Below are 27,588 nucleotides of genomic sequence, written 5' to 3' on the forward strand. Positions count from 1 at the left end.
CTTGAACTATGTACTTACCCCAATGGAAAATATGACTGTTGTGCAATCATACAAGGCAAAGCACACAAAATACACAAGACAATGTTGGAATTTGGATGGTTTATTTTTTATTCAGTATATTAGTGTATGCATTGGTAAATCATGTGTGCTTAATTTAGAGGAGACAAATATTTCAGAGCATTTAAAGGATGACACTCAACAATCAGAGGAGCAATGAGGATATTTAAATTTGTTAAAGACGAACACACAGTGATGTATATTCTTAACAGAGACATTAAAATTACTCTCATCTGACAGATGTGCAAAAAAAACAACTATTGCAAAAACAAATGCAGTATAGGTGCATGAGCTAAATTTGGCCTCTGAGTAAAAAAATGAACTTTTATTACATGTTACGTATTTCATTAATTATTAAAACAGCATGAACAGCAGGAGTGGTTCACTGAAATATACGTATAAGTATTGGAGAACATAAGCTCTCTGGACTTTTATGGGTTTTGGGAGTGTGCACAGTCTGATAATATGCTGACATGACACAGTCAATTAACATTGTATTAAAGTTTCCCATGTATAACATTACAAAAGTAGCTCTAAAGTGAACAGCTGAGTGAGCAGACTTTACATTTTACACCAAGTGTACGTTTCAGAGTGGTAGGCGAACCCTTCAGCAGCTCCGCGGTTGTTTTCTCATCGATCCCAGCCTATGTGTCATTATGATGGATTGTTCTGTGGGCTTCAGGGAAACCAGCGCTGGGCCTGCTGTATTGACAAGGCTCCCATTCCCCTCTCCTCCTCTCGTTAAGTACTTCTCTCCCAAGTTAATGAACTAAAAACAGGGAGGGGAATGATTTGTGATAGTCTCTCGAGTTTTTGTGTTCAGCTCAGTTTTAAATGACTTCACACTTAAAGATTTGAGCCCATGTAGCGGGGACGACAAAATAAAGATTTGCAATTGCTTCGTTTCTGTTTACAAAGCTGGACTGATAGAAAATATTCTCATACATGCCTTAACACAAAAAGTGACAGTCATTCCACTGCGGTGTGCTGGACTTGAAATATAACATTTGAAATCCTTCTGTGGTTTTACAGAAGGATTTAAAAGCATCCTGCTAACTTCAGCTGAAATCAGAAAAAATAGCTTCATTACTAAGTCACTCTTTTGTCCAATTTGTAAATAATTAACTCACAACTTTCCACACTGGCCACACAGGTTTACCGCACAAGCTATTAGACAAAAATAAAAGACAGATAAACAGATTTTTAACAGCCATACATATGATACAATTCTCAGCTAGGGAAATTCTATGGGGACCAACCCAAATTGGCAGCAGGCGGAAGATGTGGCCTCATTCAGACAGTCTAATCTGGCATCTGTTATTGCAGACAGAATCAGTGGGCCCGCGGGGCTGCCAGGAGAGGAGAGATAGAGGTGTAATTGAGAGCAGCAGTTTAGATCTAATAGGAAAATGAGATGAGATGGGGCCTAAGTTCGGGTGAGTGTCCAACACAATCGCCTTTTATCTGCAGCTCAAGTCGTTGTGAGTGGTGGATTGTTGGAGTCGGCGCATGCTTGCTGAATTTGTTATGTCTTTTAAAAAGTTTAAATTGGCAATACCTTATGACACAGACACATAGGCAACCAGGCTTGCAAAGTTTGCTGTTGTGTTTGTTGTCACCTCCCTTCCCAATTAGAGCGAGTCAGTGCATATATATTTTCAGGTCCAGAGTTGGAAGTTTATCTGTGTCAGCCCTCGAATACAATACATTTCATCACATCAGGCAAGATGAAATGGAGAGGACACATTTTTCATCAACAGATTTCACACACATTATGAACTAAGTCTAGAGCAAGCTTCTATTTTGTTTTCTAACCCAATTCTCAAATATCCTCTGTCCTGCAAGTTTTTGCTTCATCATTTCTTGCTAGTGCCACTTATCTGCTACACATATTCCTGCAAGAGCTGAAACAAAAACATGTACGACAGAGGTAATCTGACTGCAAAGCTAACTGCTGTCCCTTTTCATTGTCATCTTTCATGGAAACATGTTTACAACCCCTCTGAACCCTGTCCTGTTTTATCATTACACTGTGGTAATCTTTTTGTCCTTAGTAGCCTGTTTGATGGCAGCTTGCTCACAGATGATCTCCTTCAGCCTCTGTAGCCGGATGTTTTGGGTGCTCAGGTCACCCACGCCTGTCTGACTGCGATGGAGCAAGGACAGGGCGTTGATGTACTCCAGCTCCGTGTAGCGAACACCCTGATCCACCACCAGGTTCAGCAGCTCATCTGCAGTGTTGTACAGCATCTCGTAATATTGCCTGAATGGAGGGACAGGAGGAATGAAGAGAGGATGACAGTTCATGGATGAAAAAAAGTGAGTGGAAGAAAAGAGTAGAGATAGTAATGGAAAAGGACAAAGAGAGAGAGAAAGAAAAAAAGTTAATGACACTTTATATTCCTCTGTTTTGCATTATTCCAGTGCTGAATCAAAAACAGCAGCAACAACAACAAAGGGAAACACAAAAGCCAAACTAACTGCTGTTGCTGTCAAGCCCAATTTTCTTAAAAAGGACTTCAAGGACCTTAACCTGCTGCCGCCGGGAGCTGAAGGCAGAGGGAAAACATTCACGGGCTACATACTACAGAGACTGTTATAATGAAACACTGTTGACAGAGCCAAAAGAGAAAAGAGGTGTGTGTAGAATTAATAGGTCTTTAAACAGGACCTTATGCCACAATGGGCCATTTAAAAAAGACAATCAAGTATACTGATAAAGAAGGGAGGAGCATTCTGGGAGATTGAGTAAGAGGTATATCCTTGGTATATGTGAGCAAAGGCTATATAACTCATTAGTATTAATTTACAGAGGAGTACACATATTTACACACATATTTGGCCATATATAAATGTTAGTTTTTCATGGGAGGCTAAATTGTGATAAATACTATTTACACATTCCTGTGCAGAAAACACTGCTTTGTGGGAAGCTTGAGGTAAGCTACTGCATAGGAGAGTGTTTGAATGCAAGACATTCTAATTTCTTTGCTTGGGGGGTAAACAGGTCAAATACCTTAGAGAGTGTGTGGAGGATTGTGTAGGCCACACAACTATGCACTCAAACACACATCGCACACACTAAAAACTGATTTCACCACTATCTGCTCCTGGCTATGGGAGAAATCCCATTTACTACAGATACACTAAATGTTACACCTCTACACAGTAGTTGTAGATAAAGTCAGAGCAAGAGGACAGCAGGTGAGGTATATACTGTGGTACGACATGTATGTTTAAAATTACAAATTAAATTAAAATGGTGAAGCTCACGGGATCAAAGATTATGTCTAAACAGGTCATATTCCTTATTTTATTGTTGTTAACAAATGCATTAAAAATACCTAAACCAATAAATGAGCTATTCCTTATTTCCTTATCCTCTTTTTTACCTTCTTTTAAACTGACTGTTGTTTTGTATTCTCTTATATCAAGTATCTTAGTGTGCCTTTCCATTCTGCCAAATGTATGAAACACAAGGCTAGAATGATAAATAAAGCTAATCTAATCTAGTTTCTCTGTGCCAGTGACATCCATTGTTGCCCAAAACCTGAGCCAGCTGTTTTAGGAACATATTTGGTAATATATATATATACATATTTCCGTGACTTGTTATTAAAGATGTACATTTGATAGCTACACACAGGCTAGAAAAGTAAAAAGAAAAAAAGGACAGACCTGTTTTAATTGGGATGTGCTAACAATAACAGAACAATATAAAAAATATAGAGCATTTTCAGCCTTATCCTTTTACTACTATTTTACATTTTTGAATGAATGCTTTTAGATTTCTTTTTCGATCTGTGGATGTGTTTTTCCTTCTTTCCTGCTAATATTTTTGTCAATAACACTGTGGTTGTGTGATGGTTATGATGTTCATATTGTATGGAAATGAATGGAATGCAATGAAGGCTTGGGGTGGTTAAATTGTCTAAAACACAGATGCATTGTTTACAAAGTGGTAAACTGTGATGTTAATTATGTGTGATTTCAATAGACAGGCTGACAACTGGTATGGTGCTTTAACTCTTTACTCACATTTCCTTCCTTGGTCTCCACATAACACATTTTAATGAGCCTGTACTTTCATAACATAGAATTTAGTCTCTAAATTGGTCTGAAATGTTTCAGCTCAGCTTTTGCTCCTTGCAGGCTTAAAAAAAAAGCTTTCTTTAATAACATCAACTGGCCACTTTGGCCAAGGACAGATGCCAGTCACTCATCAGCCGTGGCTCCTGCTGGTTTGTGAGTGCAGCAAAACGGCTTGAGGACACAATTGTAGCACTGACATTGTTATGTTGAAGAAAGGAAGTGTTGTGCTTGAGAGGAAAAAAAGTTCTGTTCACCTGTTTTTAAATCTTTCTTTGTGTGACAGCAGAAAAAAAGTGATTTATAATTATGTCTTTCAAAGCATCAGAGGAAATAGGGTTAAACCTGGAAAAGCTCTCCATTGTGCCAGAGGGAGCTGAAAGCAAATGGATTCAAATCTTTAGTGATTTCTGAAATGGCGCAGTAAAAAGACACTTTGGTAAGAAAAGGTATTTTTATCTCATTTGTTTAGGTCCATCACCCATCCAAGAGCAATTTCCGTCTTGAGATGATCATTCTCGATGCTAACGAGGCATTAATGAGCACTCAGGGAGCTTCTGTTCCAAGGTGTTTTATGTGCTGTCATTTTGGAGATTCAACAGTAGAAAAAAGACCTACAAAGAGTAATGGGGGGGGGGGGGGGGGTAGGATGAATGATATGGAGATGGAGAGATGCAAAGAGTGATGAGTGAGGAATGTAGGTGCATAATACTTGTTTGCTGGCCTTCCTCTGACAAGTAATGCCCTTGGTCATCATAGCATTTGCATTCTTTCTCACTCTGCATCCTGCTCTCAATTTCCCTCTAAGGTCTAGCTCATTTTTTCATGGAAAAGCTTGTCAATATTGATGAGGGGTCACATTGGTTCACTCCTTAACCGGGGGCAAAAAACAAGGAAAAAAGCTGGGAAAGATATCGCTCCCAATTGCGATTTTATCTCATAATGAAATGCGCTGTGTATTTGTGTGTTTGTCTTTCTCGCTGATGGCGCCTTTGAATGCGCTTCTGCTTTCTACAGTGAGTGTTTAATTGTGGTAAGCAAGAAAAGAAAATGTTAATTTTGCACAGAAATAATAACAGTAGACATTGCACCTGACGAGCTGAGATTTTTCATTCTTACTTTCTAAAGAGGCATAATTATTGCAAACATCTGTGCTGCAGATGTGTTCAAAGTACCTGTATACAATTTAGTTTGTTGTGTTTTTTATGTTCCCACAGTTTGCCTGCAGTTACAATATGGTGTATATATCCAATCACATGTAGGTTGTTATTTGGAGACTAAATTTCCTGTTAGCGTGTGAATGGTCTTCTGTCTTATTTGTTAGCCCTGTGATAGACTGCAGATGTGTCCTGGGTGTACTCACCTGTCACCCAATGTGAGCTGTTACAGACTGTCAGTATAGGTATAAATAATGATGGATGGTAATTTGAAACCTAAAAAAGTAAGTTTTACCAATACAAACTTATCCCCATGCTTTTGTTGTTGAATTTGTGTGGGCTGACTGATGAGATTTTGGGTTCAGTTCCCCGTTTCAATTAAGAAACCCCTTCTGGTAGACCCGTAAGTTATGCACACACTGGAAAATTAAACACAAATATGCCTCGATGAAATTGAAATTATGACTGTAGACACTTTGACAGGCACACAGCTGTTTGGACCAAAAACGACTTGTCTGATAAAACAGTAAAAGTAGCTGAAAAGCTTTGGAATCCATCTGTTGATGTAGCAGCCGGCGGGAAAAAATAACAAATACCTCATCAGTGCTGTAAAATACAGATTATCTACAGCATAATAGCAACTATAATTCACTCAGTAGTGATACATTTGGGTAAAATCCCACACCGCGTTTGTTAAAAGCAGATCTAGTGATGCTCATTCACAACTAGTGACGGGTTAATAAATCCACCATGCATTTTGATCTGAAGCATCTAATGTCAAAACACAAAAGCTGTATATGCAAGAAGACAATATGATGCTCTGTTGGCTGGTTGTTAGTGTGCGTTAAACTGTACAAGGTGAGTCAAGAGATGTGAGGACAGCTGGCAATCTGGCTCCTGTTCAGCACAAAGCGGAGGGAGGGTTGGGGGTGTTAGGTGTGTCTGAGTGATGTATGTTAGTGTGTGCTGAAAACACTTTCAAACAGTTCATTACCCAAGCAGTTGGAAAGCCATTTGCCAAACAGGGTAAGGGCTGTTAATAAGATTAAAATCTCTCGGCACCCCACCATCAAGAAAGAACCCCCAGTGACACACACAAACAAACACAAGCACGTACACACACACTTCCTTTTATCCTTTAGAGACACAGCTAGTAAATGAAACCAGCCCCCCCCCCCCCCCCACACACACACAACGGCAAAGTAAATTGTTGTTTTGATTGCCCTCTTCCTAACAGTCTCTTTTTCAGTTTATGACTCTCAGCATTACCATGTGTCTCCATCCGTAACACACACACACACACACACACACACACACACACACACACACACACACACACACACACACACACACACACACACACACACACACACACACACACACACACACACACACACACTAATTCTTACCAATTTCACCTGCATCCACTAGAAGTCCCATCTATAAGAGAACTGCTTTAGTTAAGTCAATTCTATTTATATAGCGACAAATCACAACAGAAGTTATCTCAGGGCACTTTTCATGTAGAGCAGGTCCAGACCGTGCTCTTTAATTTACAGAGACCCAGCATTCCCCCATGAGCAAGCACTTGGTGACAGCAGGAAGGAAAAACTCCTCTTTAATGGGAAGAAACCTCAAGCAGAACTGGGCTCTAGGTGGGCGGCCATCTGCCTTGACCGGTTGGGTTGACAGAGAAGAGGGAGGGGGAACGAGAGACACAGAGAAGCACAGCAATTTAGCAATCAGCTTGTGTGTCTGTGACTGTGCACGTCAACATATCTCTGCGGTGCACTTTCTATTAAATTTTAATTAGCCGCTCCCCTTTTCCTGGTATACAAAGAATATTAAGTAAAATTTATGATGCATGGATGCAGCATAGGATAGACAGATATGTATGTGAATGGCACATGGAGATGGAGGAATAGAAGGAGAGTGGGAGGTAAAAAGACAAAGACGGAGAGAGAGAGATAGAGAGAAAAAGAGAGAGATAGAGAGAGAGAAGAAAAGCAAGAAAAAGACAAGAATCAGCACAATTCATTTCCCCTCATTTCCAGTGTGTGTAATATTAAGGCCATTACAGGCTGCTTCTGTCAGCGCCTTTGGAACAACACATTAGTTAGCGGGGGAGAGATGAGGTGAGGGAGGAGAAGGAGGAGAATGGTTGATGGAAAACTCTGTGATGATCCTCTCCATCAGCTGGCACCAAGGCTTGTTGCTGCAGTAACAGATACCAGGGCTACTGACTCCAACAACAGTGGAACCGGACTTCCTTCCTTCCATTTTTTTTTGTCAAACTTACAGCGCATTCACACTCAACAAGGTATATTTGACCAGATGTTGGCTGTAATGAACAGTTTGATGTTTACGGACAGAAACAAAATGGAGATGAAAAGATATCATTGTCGTAGTCATTACATCGTTCTACCTCTTCAATTCTGTCTAGCTTTCTCTAAAGTTTCTCCCTCCCCACCTTCTGTCTTTCTCTCCCTCCAGAGCAATGCATTTGTCTCCCCTCTGGTAATGAGGAAAGGTCCTCATACATTAAAAAAAACACACACACGCACGCACGCACGCACGCACGCACGCACGCACGCACGCACGCACGCACGCACGCACGCACGCACGCACGCACGCACGCACGCACGCACGCACGCACGCACGCACGCACGCACGCACGCACGCACACACACACACACACACACACACACACACACACACACACACACACACACACACACACACACACACACAGGCTTCATCAGCAAAGACCAATCTTTTCGTACTGCATCAAGCGCATGCACACACAGAAAAGAGGAGCAGAGAAAGGGAGGGGCTGGAAGAAGGGAAGAGAGAGAGAATAACAATTCAGCAGAGGCAGTGCAGGTGGTTGGGCGGTAGCAAAAAATAAGACAGGCAGAGAAAAATGAAGAAAAAGGGACTGAGAGGGGAGGAAGAGAGAGATAAAGAGAGACACAAGATGACAGGAAGGGAGACAGAAGCCGAGCGAAGTGACAATGTACCAAAGCCAGGCCTAAATACAAACAGTTTTATCTGTTGACACCCACTACCTCCTGACACGGCCGTCAACTGTACTTATTACCACATTCTCTCTAGACACACCAACCTGTCACCTCAACACACATACACACACACACACACAAACAACACCAAAGAGTTTATTTGCTGATGCGCGCACACACACACACACACACCAGATCTACATGCAGACACCGGGGTGGTATGCTTCGGGACAATACACAGTACACAAGTCTCTTGTACAATTCACACATAGCACAGCTGCACACCGCAGTAATTTCTTGCAGCAGACAGGTGGGGGCGATGGGTTGAACTCTGGGGCATCTCTACAGTGAGCCTGTCAGACTGGTGTTTAGCCTAGCTATGGGCTAAGGGGCCTGCGAGTTAGCTAGGTATGTTATGACAGCCCTGCAACCTACCTACATGGGTCACTGGGCAGCTCAGAGTTCCACCGTACTTGTGAGTGTGATGGTGCGTGTTATGAGTTTGCTGTGTGTGGGCGTGTGTCTGGAAAACCATACCTTAAATGCTTTTGTGCCAGACATAGAAAATAGTTACACTGACAAACAGGTTCACATTTATTTAAATTCACCTTTGGCGTCAGGGCATTTTTGTGTAACCACCTTGTAGTGAAAAGCATGTCTGTAGTTTGCGGTGAATTTGCTTCTAGGAACTCAACCTCTCTATTGGTGTGCTGCGGTAGAACATATTGTTTGACAGACTGGAAAAATTGTACATTTTGTTTACCAGATGGAGACGGAGTCTATAGTTGTGTTTATGCCCTTTGCATTTGACTTAATCACATTAAGTCAATCAAGCTGTAACAGTTGAAATTATGAAATTTACCTTTAAGCCATCGTGTGTTGCCTAGATACGAGGGAAGCAACATCATCAGACGGCACCTTGTATTCTTTGAATTAGTTTGGCAACACACATACTGTTGAGCTTCTTGTCCTTTAGCCTCTCAACTGAGGTGTGACGTTTAGGTTACGTGTGGCATCTGTGTTGTTCATGCTACTAATGTTCATGTTACTAATAAACGACAAGCATTTTGGAAATCCCAGTAACAGTGTGTCTGTCTTCTTCCATTCTCTCCAAACTACCTCAGCCAAGAAAAATGGAACCAAACCTTAGCTTACATGATCTCAAACAATTAGTTGATAAACAGAAAATGAATCAGCATCACTTTGGCATTAAGACAAACGTAAAGTAGGATGGAGGTTAAAACAGGTGAGAGAAGGAAACACCAAAAAAGTTTGAGTTGCAGCATTAAAATAATCTTTTTTTAATTTAGGCTTTAAGGTCACTTGCAAACCAAGCTGTGTAGCAAACAATATGTGCTTAGACTTCAAATCTCAGTGACAGCTAATTATTTTGGATCTCTATTAAGGGATACTAAATCTGTTGCCAAGCAAAGTAAGCCCAATATTTCTCCCTAGGCCGAAGTGGACTGTTGCCAGGCAACACTAAGAAAGTTTTGTTGTTTTTGCTTTTTAAGCTAAAAGACTCATCAGCAACATTGCCCATTTATCTCACCTCAGCCTCTATCAAAAAATCAGAAATCAGCATTTTGAGATAAAGACATATATTTAGAGAGAGGTGGACACATAGGACAATGAGAGGAGATCAATGGAGTGACAAGGCTGAGAGTGCAGTCAATACACACACAGACACTACACAGATGTGACTATGACATTGCAGTGACACACAGGTCTGCAGAATAGGACCAAGCCCCTGAACTGTGTCTGAGCAGATGGTCTGTGTGTGTCCACTTGTGCGTCAGTGTGTAGGTGTACATGTCTGTTTGACCTTGACCCACGAGCTGATCTCGATGCCAAACTCCTGACTGAGAGACAAGAGGCTGCCACAGGACCTTACTATACACACACACTCACACACACACACACACAATTTAACACCCTGTGCACATTAAATTTGGACATACGGAGCGCTTTCACAGCATTGCACTGAGTATAAACACAGTTTAAGCCACAAGGTGGCACTGTTTCCACATCCTTCTTCACAATCTATGACAGCGAGAGAGAGAGAGGCCAGTGTGTGTGTCTTCATGAGTTCTGCAGTGCTGGTTACCCGGCCTCTCCTTAGTTTTAACTCAGATCAATGGTTATTACTGTGCCCTTGTCCAGGTCTTTCTCTGCCTCTCGCTTTCCCATATGAGCACAGAGATGCAGAAAAACAGCCTACACACTAACACGCACACACACAAGAACAGAAAGTTCATGGTACACAGGCAAGCATCTGTAGCCTTTCTCAAAAGCAAGCTTCCTGCTGTGATCACTTCCTTTCCTCATTCTGCTCTTTTTCTCCAGAGGTGGTCATAAAAATACTGACGAATATTCTGCTTTTTTCTCTTCTCTCTTCCTCAGCCTGACGTTTCCCTGCTGATTCTGGTCGGTCTCAGCATTTTTACGTCAAAACTATTACATATCATATACATACAAATAAGAGTTTTATCAGCACCTGGAGTCTATCAACCAACATTGTTGAAATACAGAAGATCCAGCTGTAAAATAATTAACTTTGTCAATGAGTTAACCTTTTTATAACTTCATATATTAGAGCTTCAGACTCTGGGACCAATTGACAAAGCAGCTCTTTATGAATGCACCTGCCCAGTGTCGAAAGGTGTTGGATACCATACTGTAATGTACTTTAAATGTTATTACTGATTGTTGTTATCTTATACAATGTACATCAATGATAGACTTGAAGTTGTCAGAGCAGATGGTGAATTCAAGTAAGTTTTAAAGTATCTGGAAAATAGTAATAGTAATAATTCATTGTTCTTATTACTCTATTCTAAAATCATGCCAGTTTATGCATTTTAACTGGATTTGATCTGTTCTTTCATCGCATCTATATGGATATTTTGTCTACTCTTTTGCATCATGTGCCAATTGTCTTACCCTGTTTACATTGACTGTATTTATTGTTATATCAATGTGCTGTCTTCTTGGCCAGGCCAGCAGAATATAAGGTTAAATATATGAGAGAAGTTTACATGCAGCGTTTCCCATACAGAAAGCAACCGGGGTTACCCTCTCCCCCTCTGAACTGCATGAGACTCTGCGTGCACATTGGTCACATGCTGCACCACCCACCACCACAAGTATATTTTCAACCAGTGGGAAACATGTGTCATAATGTTTGGATATTGATGCACTTACTGTATCAGAGTGTACCTCTACGGAAAAAACATCTGACCTGGATTTAAACACACTTTTGAAGTCTGAAAATATTTCTTACCTCTGTTAGTCCTTTACCAAGACATTCAAATTTTGACTTTTCAGAAAGCCAAAAATGCATAATTTCGTCTTATTTTCATGGTCAAATTACTCTGTTTGATTTGGGCCATATGGTCAGTAACACCAGCAGGTGTGAACTACATAGCATACTTGATGAATATTCAGGTCCTACACATAAATATGGTGATTTCAAAATGCTGATTGGCTTGACTGTGAGTGTCATGGGTGAGAGCAAGGGATACATATTACGTGTGTGTGGCTTTGTGTATATGTGTGTGTGTTCACGTGTGTTTGCAAGAGTCAGTGTGTCTTGGAGCCGGAGGCAGGCCAATCCAAAAAGCCATGAATGTGTAAACAATGTGCTCTGCAATTCCCAATCAACACCTCCACACCACCCACGCCTCGTAATCAGAGAGAGTGGGAGAAAGAGAGATAAGACAGGGAACCCATCACTGGCATTTCTCCATAATCAAAGTTGACAGAGGGTAGAAATAACACACTAATCAATGGTCCTCGACATTCAGTACGGTTCACAGGCCTCACTTATAATTGTTGTGTATTCACAGATCAGGGTCTGACAGAGGCTTAGGCCACTTCCCACGCAAAAGTTGGGATTACCAAACCAAATTCCTATCAACTTTGTTGAAATGGCAATGAAGTATTGAAATAAAAAACAAACTTTATGGGAGAATGTACGCACTGACCCATGCATACAAACATTTGAGAAAGGGGAAACTGACGACACAGATGGCGAGGTTGTGAATTGAAGCCAGATTGTACAGTCAACTCTAACACATTTAAGTTCACTAAATATCAAACATTAATTGTAGCTCACCTTTAACGTAAACATTCGAGCCAGCACTGTTACTTGTACTTAACTATTCCATACACACCTTTCAGTTTTAAAAGATATAAGCCAACTCAAATTACAATAACCCAATTACATCTGTGATTAACTATTCATGAAATATTGAACACAATGTGTTGTCTCACCATCACATTCCCAACCCCCAGGGCACAGAGGAGAGGGATGTATGCTGCTCACACTCATGGTCAATTGTGGAGTCGCACAGCGCGGCTGAAAGATGGTGCCAAGAAGTGGCAGGTGGCAGGATTCTGTAAACTCTGGCTTGCCTTTCCCCGATATTAACCGTGAATATACTGATTCATTTTCACCTTAACCGTGTTTTAACTCATGAAATTATCATCATCACTTGTAGAAAGATACAATAAATGCTTCACAAACCCCAAGTGGTAAGCTTCGTTGTCCTCATGCATCCAGTAGTCCTCACACTGGCAGTATGCAGCAATATGCTTATTGGCATCCACCTCCATGTCTGACTACTTTATTTAATTTTGGGAATTGTTTATTTGCTGCACTGACTGCATTACCAGCTGCTGCAGCCGTCAGCCTCTCAAACTTTCTTCTGTTTTTACCACTGCTCCCATTCTCCACAGGAGCAGCATGTAGGTTAGGTCTACATCAATATTCATGAGGGCTTCTGCATTGACAATTTATGGTTAATTGTGGAAGTGAAAGGGGTGGATATGATGTCAATCCACATACGCACATTTCCAGGTGGATTTTGATTTATAAAGAGAACATTGTGTGCAGGTGTGCATAGTTTTATAAAAGTGATTTTCTTTAATGGTGCACACTATTTTCGGCTTTTGTGTGCACGTACACTTGTAGTATGGAGCCTACACACCGCTTTATAAACGAGGCCCCAGGTCATTTGGATTTTTTTGTTTGTTTAGTTTTTTTCCTAGAGGGAAACATCTGCTTGCAGTAGCGGCATATTACAACACAACAGCAATGTCCCTACACCAACAGCAGCACATACGTCCACTCAATCGTATGATACACTCATAAAGATGCTGCGAACCATGAATAGAAGCTAATTAACCCTCGAACACAGCGTGAAAACAAGGCTGACTGGGGTGAACAAATTTTATAACAACAAATATTACAAAAGATGCAGAAAGACTGAGAAGGTAAATAAAAGTGTTTTAAGATATGTTTGAGGTGCTGCCTTAAAAATAAATACACCGTAAGGAACAAAAGATAAGAAACAATTATTCTGAGAGAAAAATTAACTTGGTATTGTTCTGAAACTTCAAAGCTGGTCTTTATCAGGTCCTCACAGTCAAACCTTCATTCAGGATCATGTGAGAAGGTTGTCATGGCCAAAACCTCATGTTTTTGGAACTATTAAAAATTGTGTATTTTTTGCTGCTATAGAGTAATCTATAATAACCGACATGAAAAACAGAGAAAAAGCAAGGCAGGGAAACAAACAATGAAAAAGATGAGACCCATTGACAGCTGAAAACAAAGCTGTGCAAATCAAGCTCATAACGTTTTATCTTTCTCCTGTCATATTCATTTCATCTTCTTTTTTTCCCCCTTTCTCCATCTGTTCCTTCATAGCCTTTTTCTCTGTCTACTCTACTTTATCTTCTATCCTCACAGTCTTTTCCAAGTCCATTCTATGCCTTTTCTATGAAAGACATCTTTTTTGTAACTTCCTTTCAGTTAGTTTTTCAATTTTACTCCCCCCAAGCCCTCCCTTCTTTCTCCATCTTTCCATCAACCTCTCTCTTACATACTCTCTCCTGTCAAGGACACAAGCTTCTGAAAGAAGGGGGGGGGGGGGGGGGAAATCAAATGAATACTATGAATCACACCTCTCTTTTTCTGTTTCTCTTTTTTTCCCTCCCTTTTTCCCCTGCTCCTTCCCTCCATCTTGCACACAAAGATATCCGAGCATTCATTTCCCCCATGCCTGTATAGGATGGACACTACTGGGCAACAGCAGGTAGACTCACAAAATATAAATGTATGAATCTGAAATAAACACCAACAACTGCACACACACAGACACAGGCAGTGGTTGACAATCTGTTTGACCATCTGTCTGCCTTGTGCAGTGACATTGTTGCTACCTAACATAGTGCCAATGTGTGTGTGTGTGTGTGTGTGTGTGTGTGTGTGTGTGTGTGTGTGTGTGTGTGTGTGTCAGTGCAGGTGTGTACTTCAACTGTTTGCTGAAAAACTGTAGCAGCCGGTCAGCGTTGTCCATTTCATGAATTGATAACTTCATAATGCAGTGAATTTTATTATACAGTACGAATGATTCTAGTATAGTGTAAATTCCAACAGAAATATTAATGTTTTTAGATTTATAATTATTATTTCAAGGGAGAGTCCTTTAGTATCAGTAGCTCAATCACCATGACAACAGCACCACTCAAGAGAAAACATCAAGGACTTCTAAAGTGTCGGCAAGAAAAAAATAATTAAGACACAAATATCTGCCGTCAATATTAATTAAGTCCAAGGCTACCACCCTCTACAAGCCCATATTAGTGTGAACCTGTTATACAACTGCTCGTTCAATCCACCTTACTGATGTGTGTGTATGCCAGTTGTGAGCGCGCCCCCCCCCCCCCCAAAAAAAAAAAAAAAAAAAAATGTTCCTTGTGAGCTGCAGGTCTCGCTGACCCAGTGATAACATGAAAGACACTGACCTGGCAAAGTCGAGGTCGGCCTCCCTGGACATGGTGATGTTGGTGAGGTTCTGTTGGAGGACAAAGATGTTTCTGCACATCTTCTTGATGCCAGACTCACTGATCCTCTTAAAATACTGGGCCCCGTTGATCAGAATACAGGAGATAAGATGACCCAGACCTAATGGGAGAAAGGGAAGTGAGGGAACAAGAGAAATGGAGAAAGAAGATAATTGTGGTTAGAAAAAAAATCAAAGGAGAGAGGGGCATGAAAGAGGGGAAAGGGGAAGGAGAAACAGATCTTAAAAAAAACAAAAAAAAACAAAAAAACAAAAAAATCATTGTGTCAACATGTACCTGCAAACATTTTTCAGGGCTCAGATATTGAACATGCTCCATAAATCTATATCACAAAGATTAACTTTAGCTTGAAAAAGGGCAGATGAGCTGTATTTCTCACATAGACCCGGCAGTCTGGTATACTTGAATCAAGCAGAGTGATCCTTGCTGACCTTCGAAGATGTACTGAAACTTGTGCTGCTGCAGAGCGGCACCCATGGCCTCCTCTATGGCTGAGATGTCCTTGTTCAGTTTGACCACCAGCGGGTCGTAGTCCATGCTCTCCACATTCGCCACGATGGCATAATTGCCTTGCTTGGTCAGGGGGATCAGGTAATGGAAACAATGCACCCTGGGTTAAGAGATGGGAAATAGCGTGTGGCAGAGAGAGAAAAAAGAAGGTGAGAAATCAGACATGGGAAGAATAAATATGTTCTCTAGGTACTTGCTGATCTTGTAGTTGTAATGTCCAACAGTGTCATCTAAATCTTCTCCCAGTTCTCTTTAGATGTCTTTAATTCAGATATCTAATTCTTGAAAGAAGGGTTTGGGACTTGGGGATGCTACTACAATGGGAGTATTACACAGCAGATACAAAGAAAGAGAGAAAAGAACCTCTGATAAAAGGAGGGGTGACAAATTATTCTTCGTCTTTGCAGAGAATAACAGAATATACACTTACAAGGGGCACTCAGTGTTCTTACTCCTCAAGCCTCACAGATGTGTAAACCTATTCTTAAAATTTTACCACCTACAGTATAATCTCTACAGAGATCATTGAGTTTAGAGTCACTGCTGGATACTCAGCAAAGAAATCTAATTGGCTGATGGCAACCTGTAGAGCACAACGCTAAATATGCTGTACAACTCTAAGAGGTATTTAAATACTTCAACATCGAGCACATTTACATTTACTACAGCCAATTAAAAGTTTTCTACTTAAGCTCTTGAGTTGAAATACAACAGCCTGATGATTTCTGTGAGTCTCCTTCAGACAATGAGTTGCTTATGTCTGAAAACAATATGGAATTGTGCCTTCAAAAGCATTTAATTACATTGAAAATGACATTTGTTTTGGTTGTAACATATAAACAGCTTGTTTCCCTATTTAATTCTTGCTTTTCCCCCCAGAGACAACTGAATAGAGATGTTGATCTTAGTAAACAGCTCCAGTGGAGTAACTGTGGATTGAGGAACTTGCTCACCTTCTGTTTTCTATTCCCTTTTATTGGCAGGTAAAATAACACAGTATATTATTTTGTATATGGGCCAATAATCAACTGGCTGATCTCATTTTACAAAACACCTAATATCACAAAATGTTAAAATATGCATTTTAAATGAATTTGACCTCTTGGTGACTGTTATGTAGCATACCATTTTCTGACTCTGAATGAAAATATAAATCATCTATGAAAAAGAAAAACCTTTCTGTAGTTTTTCAATGTTCACATTTAATGCCCATATATCGTAATGTATGTCTTTTATATTACTTTTAAACCTTATTTCGGATTTTAACCTATTCTAAAACAATATGCTATGTATCTCTGTCCATCTATAACCTTCCATTATAGTCTGAGGTCCTTGGTGACTATCTTTAAGTCCATATGAGGCTCATTTCTGTCTAGACGTAAGGAGTCAATACTCTCATAATTCCATAATCACAGTGCCCCGGGCAAAAAAGGTATAATATAATGGGAGTAGATGTCTCTTCCCCCAAGGCAAAGCCAACAACTACACCACATATTCAAAACCTCCATCTCTCTTCTGTCTCAGTTTATTCAATCATTTTCTCCACTTAGCTACTGTATCTCCCTTCTTTAACCCCCACCACCACTTTAACCCACATAGTCATCTCTCTTCCATCTCTTCTGCCCTTCCCCTCTCCCTCTCCCTCCCCCTCTATTCCTCATGGCTTCATTTAGCTGGTACCACTATCAGGGGAAATTTGCTAGATGGGGAGAGTCAATGGAGTGTAGCATATAGCTAGACATCAGCCTCAGGGAGGGTTTTCTACTAAAATCATAAACAATATTGCATAAGTTACACAACAGTCCATGGGGAAATAGTGGTACATGAAGGGATGGAAAGAAGGGGAGACGGATGATCGAGGACTATTAGTGATTGTGGGGGGAGAAAGTACATGGTGTGGTAAATTAACTTGTATATTGACATTCAGAACACATATCCAATACATGGTATTCATTCCTGAACTTTCTAAACATGCATTTAGTGTTGAAGTGTTATGTTACGTGTTCTTTTTGCCCATATGATTTAGTTACACGTCCTCTGAGCTTGTGTGTTATGATTATGGTAACTGGTTGGTAAATTATTCAACACTCAACCTCAAATATTCTGTCTTTCACAAAGTCAGGAGGGACACAGATGAGTAATATGAACTCACTGATACCAGATTGCTTCAGTCGAAGAGGAGAGTGGGTGTTTCTCCAAGAACAATATCATTTTTCTACAGCTATGTGCTTTTGGCTACATCAGCTCTGTTTCCACATAGTGGCTTAAAGTTTTATGATTTCCTAAAAAATGTACACAAATAACCAACATTTAACAATTAAAAAAGTTCCCTTGTAAAATTCCTTCAAATTAAAGACGGAACATGAATAAATAGCTTTTTGCATATCATTCCTAAATGACAGATGATGATGTTGCCATTATTTTTTGTACAGATTTTGCTGCTGCTCTAGATTCATGATGCAGGCTGTTCCAAATAGAAAAACCCATCTTTACAGTACTTTTAATTTTAGGCCATCGACTCAAACAGTAACACAAACACTAGAATTCAAATGTAACAATATAAAACATCTATGAAATTTTATATTTCTCCTATTTATGTGAAGTGTAAGTGAGTTTTTTATGCTTACCTGACCTCCAAGTGCAATACCAGGAGACAGCGGTCGGCAATGTCCTGGAAGCCCCTGGACAGGTCACTCAGGGTCTGGAGAATCTGCTCTCTGCTCCGCTCACTCTCACCAACCGCCTGGCTGTCTGCTGAGCATGAAGACACGTATGAATCAACAGAATTTACAGTAGGACACCATTAACAATTACACTTATACCAATCAAGGCCAGCAGAGATGGACCCTCTTTCAACCATAGGATTCAAGAAGAAGTTGCTATATTGACACCTCGTTGAAAAGGCCTTGACCCCTCCATATCATGTCATACTGACATAATCAGGTAAATGACACCAGCACTTACAATACACACAAAAGAAAACCACACAAACTTCCTGAGTCCTTCAGCATGTTCTTGTACTTTCTTCTCGCCACTTGTGCTGAGACAGCAAGAGCATGTGTCAGTGAACTGCATTGTAAACCGCACAAAAGACTGTGTGTGTGTGTGTGTGTGTGTGTGTGTGAAGGGGAGAGAGAGAGAGAGAGAGAGAGAGAGAGAGAGAGAGAGAGAGAGAGAGAGAGAGAGAGAGAGCGCAACAGAGCATGATGAGTGTATATAAATTCAGCCCAGTGTAGATCAATGGCCATAAATTAGCAAGGGGAGGAAAGGGAGAGAAATTGGCCCCGTCACTCATATGTAAGTCTATTTGGTCAATGAGGCGAGTTTGTGTGTGTGTGTGTGTGTGTGTGTGTGTGTGTGTGTGTGTGTGTGTGTGTGTGTGTGTGTGCAAAGAGTGACTGTTGAGCAGGAGAATGCAGGGGTCCACGATCGATGTGCCGCAGTCAAAGCCAGCTCCCCAGTTACTCTTCCTGCCCTTCCGAAGGTCACACATGCATGCACAGTAGCACGCACACACACACACACACACACACACACACACACACACACACACACACACACACACACACACACACACACACACACACACACACACACACACACACACACACACACACACACACACACACACACACACACACACACACACACAAACTAGCGACAGAGTGTCAGCAAGTCTAAACTATGGCTGAAAATCTCTTCATCCGTATTCTCTCAATAATAACTGATACTTCTGACTGATATTTCCCAAAACTGATATTAGTTAGGATGCACAAAAGCAATACTTAGCTCCAAACCTCTTGCACTTGTTTGTTCACTAGTTCATTCATATAAAGCACTCCTACAGCCAAGTAAACAAAATGGATTTGCTGAAATCCAAGCGCATTAACAAAAACAAAAAAACACCGTTGTGAAGCAGCACTGATACACTAGTTTTACAGCAAGGTGGAAAACAATACTAGTTGGACAATAGTTTTTACAGCAACAGTGTTTCAAAGAGGTACATTTGCATATTCCCCACAATAAGACCCATTTAAGTTCTAAACTTTACTATGCACAGTCTGTATTCCTACACTGTTTGAAATCATAAAACTCATTATATCAAGGTAATCCCGAGCTGCATTTTGTATGTGCTGCTGAATATGCCCTTCTCTCCCCATTATAGTTACTTCAAATGAACCCCAGATAAGATGAGAGACTGTTGGCTTAGGCAAACAGTAGAGAGGTATGAATCGTGGCCATCCAATCAACACAGCAAACACACCCAGCGTTATGATGTGACAGCAGTGACAGCTTCTCGTGGGGCTTGTGTGTGTGACATATACAGATAAAGGCTGGAGGCTGCATTTCCTATTAAAGGTGTGCATGCGGTGTGGGTTTATGTATGTAGAGATATTAAACGTATATGCTGTATGTATGAACTCACTTGCCAGTTAACTGTCTTCTTGAGTAAACTTCTCGATAATGTGTGTGTGTGTGTGTGTGTGTGTGTGTGTGTGTGTGTGTGTGTGTGTGTGTGTGTGTGTGTGTGTGTGTGTGTGTGTGTGTGGTGTGTGGGTGTGTGTGTGCTGACACACAGAACATTTGCAAGTGGTGGAAAGACCCAAGGAGATCTTAGCTAAGGTTGAGATCTAAAAAATACTTAGTCTTGAGTTATAAGCCCAAGTTCACTTTTTTCAATAAAGAGGAAAACCTGAGCATCTAGGCTTCAATCAATTATAAACTATTAAAAAATAAATAAATAAGGCAGTGTCTTCTCTCATTTCTTGTTCAACAAACAACTTAGTAAACCACAAATTATGAGCCATATTCCCATCTTTTGAATCAGTTTCATTGTTACCACTATACTGCCAATTCTGAAAAATCAGGAGGCAAGGTGGCTCGCAATCAGTCTTTATATTTGTTAAACTGTGTAATCGACATTAAACATGACTGAGAACAAAATTAAGATTGGCTGAACTTAACAGACGGGACAAACATTTCAATGACTGTGTGTGCGGAAATCCATATAACATATACACTAGTAACAAGTAGAGATATTTTCCTCTCTTCCACTGGCAGAAAACAGTACCTGCCATAGATTAGATCTTTTAATGATTAGTATCTATATTAATCCATATAAATGAGCCACAGGAACAACAAACAAGATTGCTCTCAATAGAAAAAATCCACAATGATTTCTCAAGGGAGCAGAACATAATGACATTAATTGACTTCCTCTGATAGTATTTAGCTGTTGTTGTTTATTTTCCCTGGTCAACTTATCTGATTATTAATAGATGTAGAGGCTGGCAGTGGAGCACAATAGTGCATTATAGGGATATTACTCATATAGCCAAGTAACCTGAGACCTGCATTTAGTGATGTATGACATTTACTGATGTCTATTGGCAACAAAGGAATGTTAAAAAGGTTAAGTGTTTGGGGTAGCTAGCAGGTGGTTAACTGTACATAAAGATATAACACTACCATTAAATGATTATATAAAGTATTAAACCACTTAAAAAAGCTGCATGATGTATATTTGTATAATACAGACTGTCGCGCTCAGTGTCAGGTAGGTCGTAAGAGAGAGAGAGAGCATGTCACTTGCTCTGTCTGTGGGACTGTTTTCCCTTCAAATGTGTGTGTATAGGCATGTGAATGTGTGTGTGTGTGTGTGTGTGTGCGTGTGTGTTTGTGTGTGTGTGTGTGTGAAAGCGACTCGAAGACTTCTGTTTCTTCTCATGTGCATTACACTTGCTCACTTTGACAGTAGAATGAAGAAAAAAAAGGGCTCTCGGTGGCATGCGCTGCTGGAGGTCTCTCCAGGGGGTGTCCGTGAAACGCACACATACCCCACAACACACAGGCACATACACACACACACACACACACACACAGAGAAGCAAAAACACACACAGATTCTTGCTGCCCCCCAGCCTGCGCAGCTTTGATGATGCGAGGGAGGTGTCACAGCATGTGGGGCACCATTAGAGTCAGGGACAGACGGGCGAAAGGAGACGACTCATTGGTCCTGACTGACAACTTTCTTGCTCTCTTTTCTCTCTCTGCTTTCTTTTTCCTCAAACCGAACTACTCTCATCTCTTATTTATACATTCTTTGTGTATGCATGATTAAATATGAGAATATGTACAGTATGTGTGAATCTGTTTATGCGCTCATGCGTAGGCATGTTAATGTGTGTGTGTGTGTGTGTGTGTATGCACTGTGCTTATCCAATTATTTTTGAATCCCATCTAAAAGAAACGTCTGTCGCCTGCCATCTGCAGAAGATGAGGGTGGCAGACATTAAGGGAAAAGATCAGTGATCGAATTCACATCCTTACAGCATGCAGATGTATACATACATGACATGTACACGACAGATTGCAGAGCATAGTAACATAGACTCAAGTTTGCACTCATTAAAGGCATAAACAATACATTAAGAAACTTAATTTTCTGTGACAAATACAGGAACTAAACATTTAACACGTATTGTTTTTGTTTAAAAAATACAAAATGCTCTGCCTCTCAACAGAAAAGAGAAATGGAAGCAAAAATGGAGAAAGATAAGCAAAGGACAGTATCCTGCAGGGGTTGGAGTGATGAATGATTCATAAATGACTGACTGAGTAAGAGAGGAGAGATATTAATTATTTTACTGCCTCTGGTAGAGGGTGAACATCTGCACACGGGAATCTGAACTTCTGTCCAGTGAGAAAGTGAGGGGTGGGAGACAGAGATAAAACTGAGAATGAGATTCATTTTGATATGTGAAGACCCCATATTGCTTAATTGTGTCTTGTAATGAGAGAAAATCAAAACATACTAGATTAATTGGACAGAAACAGACATGAAACCAATATGGACAAAATAAAACATAATATTTCTAGCGCTGAAAAAAAAATAACACCATCATCTCCCACTGCAACTGTTCCCCTGGGCCTCTGTAGTGAATAACTATGTGTTCTTATTCAACTTGCCTTGTTAAATGGAGATATGAAAAAATCACTGCTAAAGGGGAAAGACCTACACTTAACATAGTCAAGGTTAGAAAAAAAAAAAGTATCCCATAAGAATTCTACATGCTGCAGAGCAACTGTTTAAGAGAGCAGGATCTTATTCCCATGAGTAGACCACATGATCATTGTCAAGTAACGCTTCAGGATAGAGGCCTATATACACAGTCTAATGATGTTCAGGGCTCTCACCAAAACACACTTTCTGATATAGTAAGCAGTACAGGGGCCCCTCAAGGATGCGTTAGTTCACCCTTCTTGTTTACTCTGTATACAAGTAATTGTGTTAGCTCCCAACCTAATCAATTTGTACTGAAATTCTCAGATGACAATGTTATCCTAAGTTAACCCACATTTAACTACAACATTGCCAGTTATAAAGCTGGAGCGGACAGGTTTGGATTGGTGTGATGAGCAAATGAATGTAACTGACAGACACATGAGACATGTTTCTGTGCGAGAATCCATCAGCCACTCCATTTCCTTCGGAGATTCAGAGTTTTTGGTGTCTGCAAGTTGGGTATGTATGTATCTTTTATGAAGCTACTATAGAGTCCATCTTATGTTATGGTATTATCAGCAGATTGGAAACCTAACAGTTAAGTTTAAAGCTCAAATATTTAGTCTTGTTAAAACAGCCACACCTCTCACTTCCCAAGACATATTTGAGCAGTCCACTATTCAGAAGGCCGACAGGATTTTATCTGACCCTTTCCATGTGTTGAACTCTGAGTATGTGCTAATGAACTTTGGAAGGAGGTACAGGGTCTCTTTGTGAAAGCACGACCATTATAAACATTCATTCATCCCTCTGTCAGTTAAACTTATTAATGGGCAAATTTTAACAGTGTGAATGGCTTTGTGATTGATATGCTCAGTTGTTTTATCTCAAGCTAATGTTTGTACATGTGTCCCTATTCAAGGTGTTGTTTTTATAACATTAACACACACATACATAAAGTGTTAGTCAAAAAAAAAAAAAAAAGTTCATGAAAAAGACTGTCCACTAAGATGACATTCTGCTCATGATCTCCTGTTTGCAGGTACATAAAATAATCCAACAGGGCTACCAGATACACTGGCAAACATTATTAAAATGTCTAAAATTCAGTCAACAAAAAAAATGACTGTCATGCTGGCATTGCCCGGCAGGCGTCTGTGTGTGTGTGTGTTCTTCAGTAAATATTGTCAGAGTGGATTAAAAGTCCAATGCTGTGACCAGATGGGTGATAAGACCGTTTTTCTCCAGCCACCTTCACGGCCAATCACCATCAGTGGTCTGTCTGTCTGCACTCACTCACACACACACACACACACACACGCACGCACAGTCCTCATTAAGACACAAACACAAACACAGGCTCCCTTGCACTTCAGACACACTTCGCAATTTGACACACACAGATGCACAAAACTGCATATGCACTCTCTTAAATTGAATTAAGATTGAGCACCATGAGGGAGATGGGGGATCAATGCGCATGATTTTTACATGTTATTCTCCATACTTTGGCATAGCAATGTGTTTGACTACACATGCAGGAGAATTCAATCACACAGGGAGGTGAGCAAACCAAACGTCCACTGCAGAGATCATCGAGCCATGGAGATAAACTACCAGACCCTTACCACATGGAAAAAAAGAAAAACAGAAAGAACAATGCTCACACTACCAGGATGAGGAAGAAGCTGAAGAAGGGATGGAAAGAAAATAAGAAAAGACAGAAAGAAAGAACGATAGAAAAAAGGAAGAAAGAGAGCCCAAAAAAGAATGAAGCAAGAAAGCAAGACAGAGGAATGAAAGAAAGAAAAGGCAAAAAGAGAGAGAGGAAAATGAGTTGTTCATACCTGACTGCTTCTGTAATATAAAATCCAATTTGGAGAGGCATAGACGTGAGGCAGGGGGGTGGAGGATAAGATAAGGTGGGGTCCTTTTTCCCTGCCGTACCCTTGTCCCATCTTACACAGTGCATGCTTATGTACACACACACACACATACACACACACCAACACCCATACCAACACACACGTAGTCCGTCATCAGCTTGGCAAACACTAAATAATGAACAATACGGAGGCTGTCCCAGTATGATAAGTGACTGCCCTATCCTTCCCATTAGTGCCACCCGGGAGAATTAATGATAATTATGTCACGTCCTTTGCCGTACTTTTATTGAATTCTTATCTATGAATAGACGAAGAAAGCTAGCGTCAAGAGTGAGAGGGAAGGATAGAGTTTAAAAAGAGATAGTGGCAAAGTCAAGCCAAAATGAGAATATCTCAAATTTCTCATTTAATTATTTTATGTCTAAAAGAATAGTTGCGATACGGAACAGCAAAATAGCGCAAGTTCAATGAGCAATCAGTGGTCTGAAGCTAGAGAGTTGTGACAACGGCTGATAATAGGTTGCAGCCCTCTCTTTATCCCTGCAGTGAAGGTGCATAATTTACCAGAGCTCTGCCAGCCAACCAAGATAATGCAGTGAATGCAGCTAAGTTTCTCCGTAGTGCTGTAACACAAATAAGTACAGAGGTGAATGAAAGAGCAATACAAAAGAAGGTGACGAAACATCTGCATACATTCTAAAATTAAATGTGGCGATCATTGGTTGCTTTTGATATGTTGAAACTGAATCCAGATATTGTATAATGAACGCCTGCTGGTGGTCTGTTACATAAGAACCAAAACAGACTCTAACGTGAGCATTTTTCAAGAAAAACAAGATATTTTAAAATATGTTGAATATTGAATAAGCCTATAAGAAATACATCAATCGAGCATGACCTTTTAATGATAAATCAGGTATGGCATCTCTTAACGTAGTAAACATAGAAGACACGGTTTTGTAGCTTTTATGGAAGAAGAAAAAAGACTCTTGCAAGCTATAATACAAAAACAAGTGTGACCATAATATGAGAGTCATTAAAGGGAGTAATGACTCCTTGATTGCTATCATATGTTGTTAATAAAAAGACAAGAATATTGTAAAAAAAAAAACTGTTATGAGATTAGACATGTTCTCAATGTGATAATGAGGATGAAAAACATTACTGAAACATTACTAAAAGCATTACTAAATGATCAGTAATTAACAAGAACTATATGCAGACTGATGGATGGATGGTAACACGCACACACACATGCACACACACATGCACACACACACACACACACACACACACACACACACACACACACACACACACACACACACACACACCTTATTTTGATCAGTGATTAATGATACAAAAGTGATGACTGAGCAGGGAATGTATGAAATGCTTTTAAGAGTCCTGATTAGGGTAGGCATTTATGCGCGCACACTCGCGGAGGCAGAACCGAGGATTATGCGTCTGTGTGTGTAAAGTGCTCGTTGACAATTCCTGTGGAGAAGGTAATGAGTGTGTGATAATACACTAAAACAAGAACTTAATGAGGCACAGGTAAGAAGTGTTGCCACAAAGGCACTGCAGCTAAGGATGAAAAAAAACTTGTTATACCCCTGACTGTGATCCTCTATGAAGCACCCCAACATTGTTTTAAATCTGAAGTGTATTCTGATCGATAACGGCTTAATGGCTGGTGAGTCTTGTAGGAATGTCTCTTTGAAAAAAAAAATCCATAATGTAACATTGCTCTCTACTGTAATGTGTGGTATTACGGAGGCTTGTGCCCAGGCTTCACTTAAGCTTCACTAAACCATCATACTGCAATCTGTTGGATGTCCCTTGAACACCCGCACATTTTACACAAACACATACTCATGATCCTCCATGATAGTGATGTTTTTGGCAGCGTTAAAATACTTTCTAGCTGTGCCAAAGTGGACGAACAAGAAACTATGGAATGAAGATGACAGCAAGGATAATCTTACTTCTGGTGCAATGCAACCATCTGACTAGCAGAATTCATGTGTCAAAGACGATATTCCGTTTTTTTTAATCAAACAAAATAAACAGCAACAGATGTATGCGTTGGTGTCAGTATGCTGGTTGGTTGTGAATCAGCATACAGTCCATCACTCACACTGTATTTATCATCCAGTGATGTAACAGCTTCATACTCACTTGAGGCATGAGGCAGATTGGCGAAGAATGTCTTGAGGCGACAGGCGAGCCACTCCATGCTCTCATGAAGGTTGGCAAGAGCCTTCAGGTCACTGACGTCACGGAGGATCTCATTCTGAGGGATTAACTTGTCTCCTAAGTTCCCAGTCAGCACCTCTGATTCTTTAGCAAAGGCCGCCCTGATTGGAGAGAGGTTAAGTTAGTATAAGAGTGTATGTGCTTGGAAGGATGGACGCAATTAAATATTATCTGCAAAGAAAAGCATATTTTGAACATCACTGTCGACCAGCAAATACTCTTCATCCAAAAAGCCTGCTGTCAAAAAAGCAGATAAATATATTTGTGATGATTAAGAGGCATGACTATGAAATAACCTGTAATCAGACAGCAAAATTAAATTATCTGCAGGAAATTACCAGCTATTAGTTTGCTGGTTGGACTCACATAAACTCACATAAATGCTATACTAGAAGTCAATTTTCCAAAGTTACAACATTATGGATTGCTGGGACTGAATAAAAACTTTGACCTTTACGGTGATGTAGAAACTTCCAAACTAGTTAAACAGAAACAAAAGAAAGTGGATGGAACAAACTGGTTCAACAAAGACAGTCAGAGAGCCAGAGACAGTAACAGACATACAGGGTAGATTACTTGATGAATACAGAAATAGATCAAGAGAGAGAGAGAGAGGGGCGAGGACGATGGGAAGTTGGACAGAATGTTTGGAATATTTTGTGTACATTAGAGGAACAGCCTTGGCTGGTAGCTAAACAGCAGGTAGGAAAGAAAACAACAGGTGATGGTGA

At 40.3% G+C, this 27,588-nt stretch overlaps 1 protein-coding gene across 1 annotated transcript in view; it reads right to left on the bottom strand.

Moving 5' to 3' along the window:
- Positions 1-96: 96 nt before the first annotated feature.
- exoc4 (exocyst complex component 4) overlaps positions 97-27,588 on the bottom strand; it is a 120,559-nt gene continuing 93,067 nt past the window's right edge. The window contains exons 16-20 of the mRNA XM_062443532.1: positions 26,780-26,958; positions 18,334-18,457; positions 15,628-15,806; positions 15,137-15,296; positions 97-2,320 (exon numbers count right to left, since the gene is read on the bottom strand). Of these exons, the coding sequence (XP_062299516.1) occupies positions 2,083-2,320; positions 15,137-15,296; positions 15,628-15,806; positions 18,334-18,457; positions 26,780-26,958 (880 nt within the window). The 3' untranslated portion in view covers positions 97-2,082. The remainder of the gene's footprint in view (positions 2,321-15,136; positions 15,297-15,627; positions 15,807-18,333; positions 18,458-26,779; positions 26,959-27,588) is intronic.

The sequence above is a fragment of the Scomber scombrus genome, chromosome 22, assembly GCF_963691925.1.
Source record: "Scomber scombrus chromosome 22, fScoSco1.1, whole genome shotgun sequence".
NCBI classification, from domain to species: domain Eukaryota; kingdom Metazoa; phylum Chordata; class Actinopteri; order Scombriformes; family Scombridae; genus Scomber; species Scomber scombrus.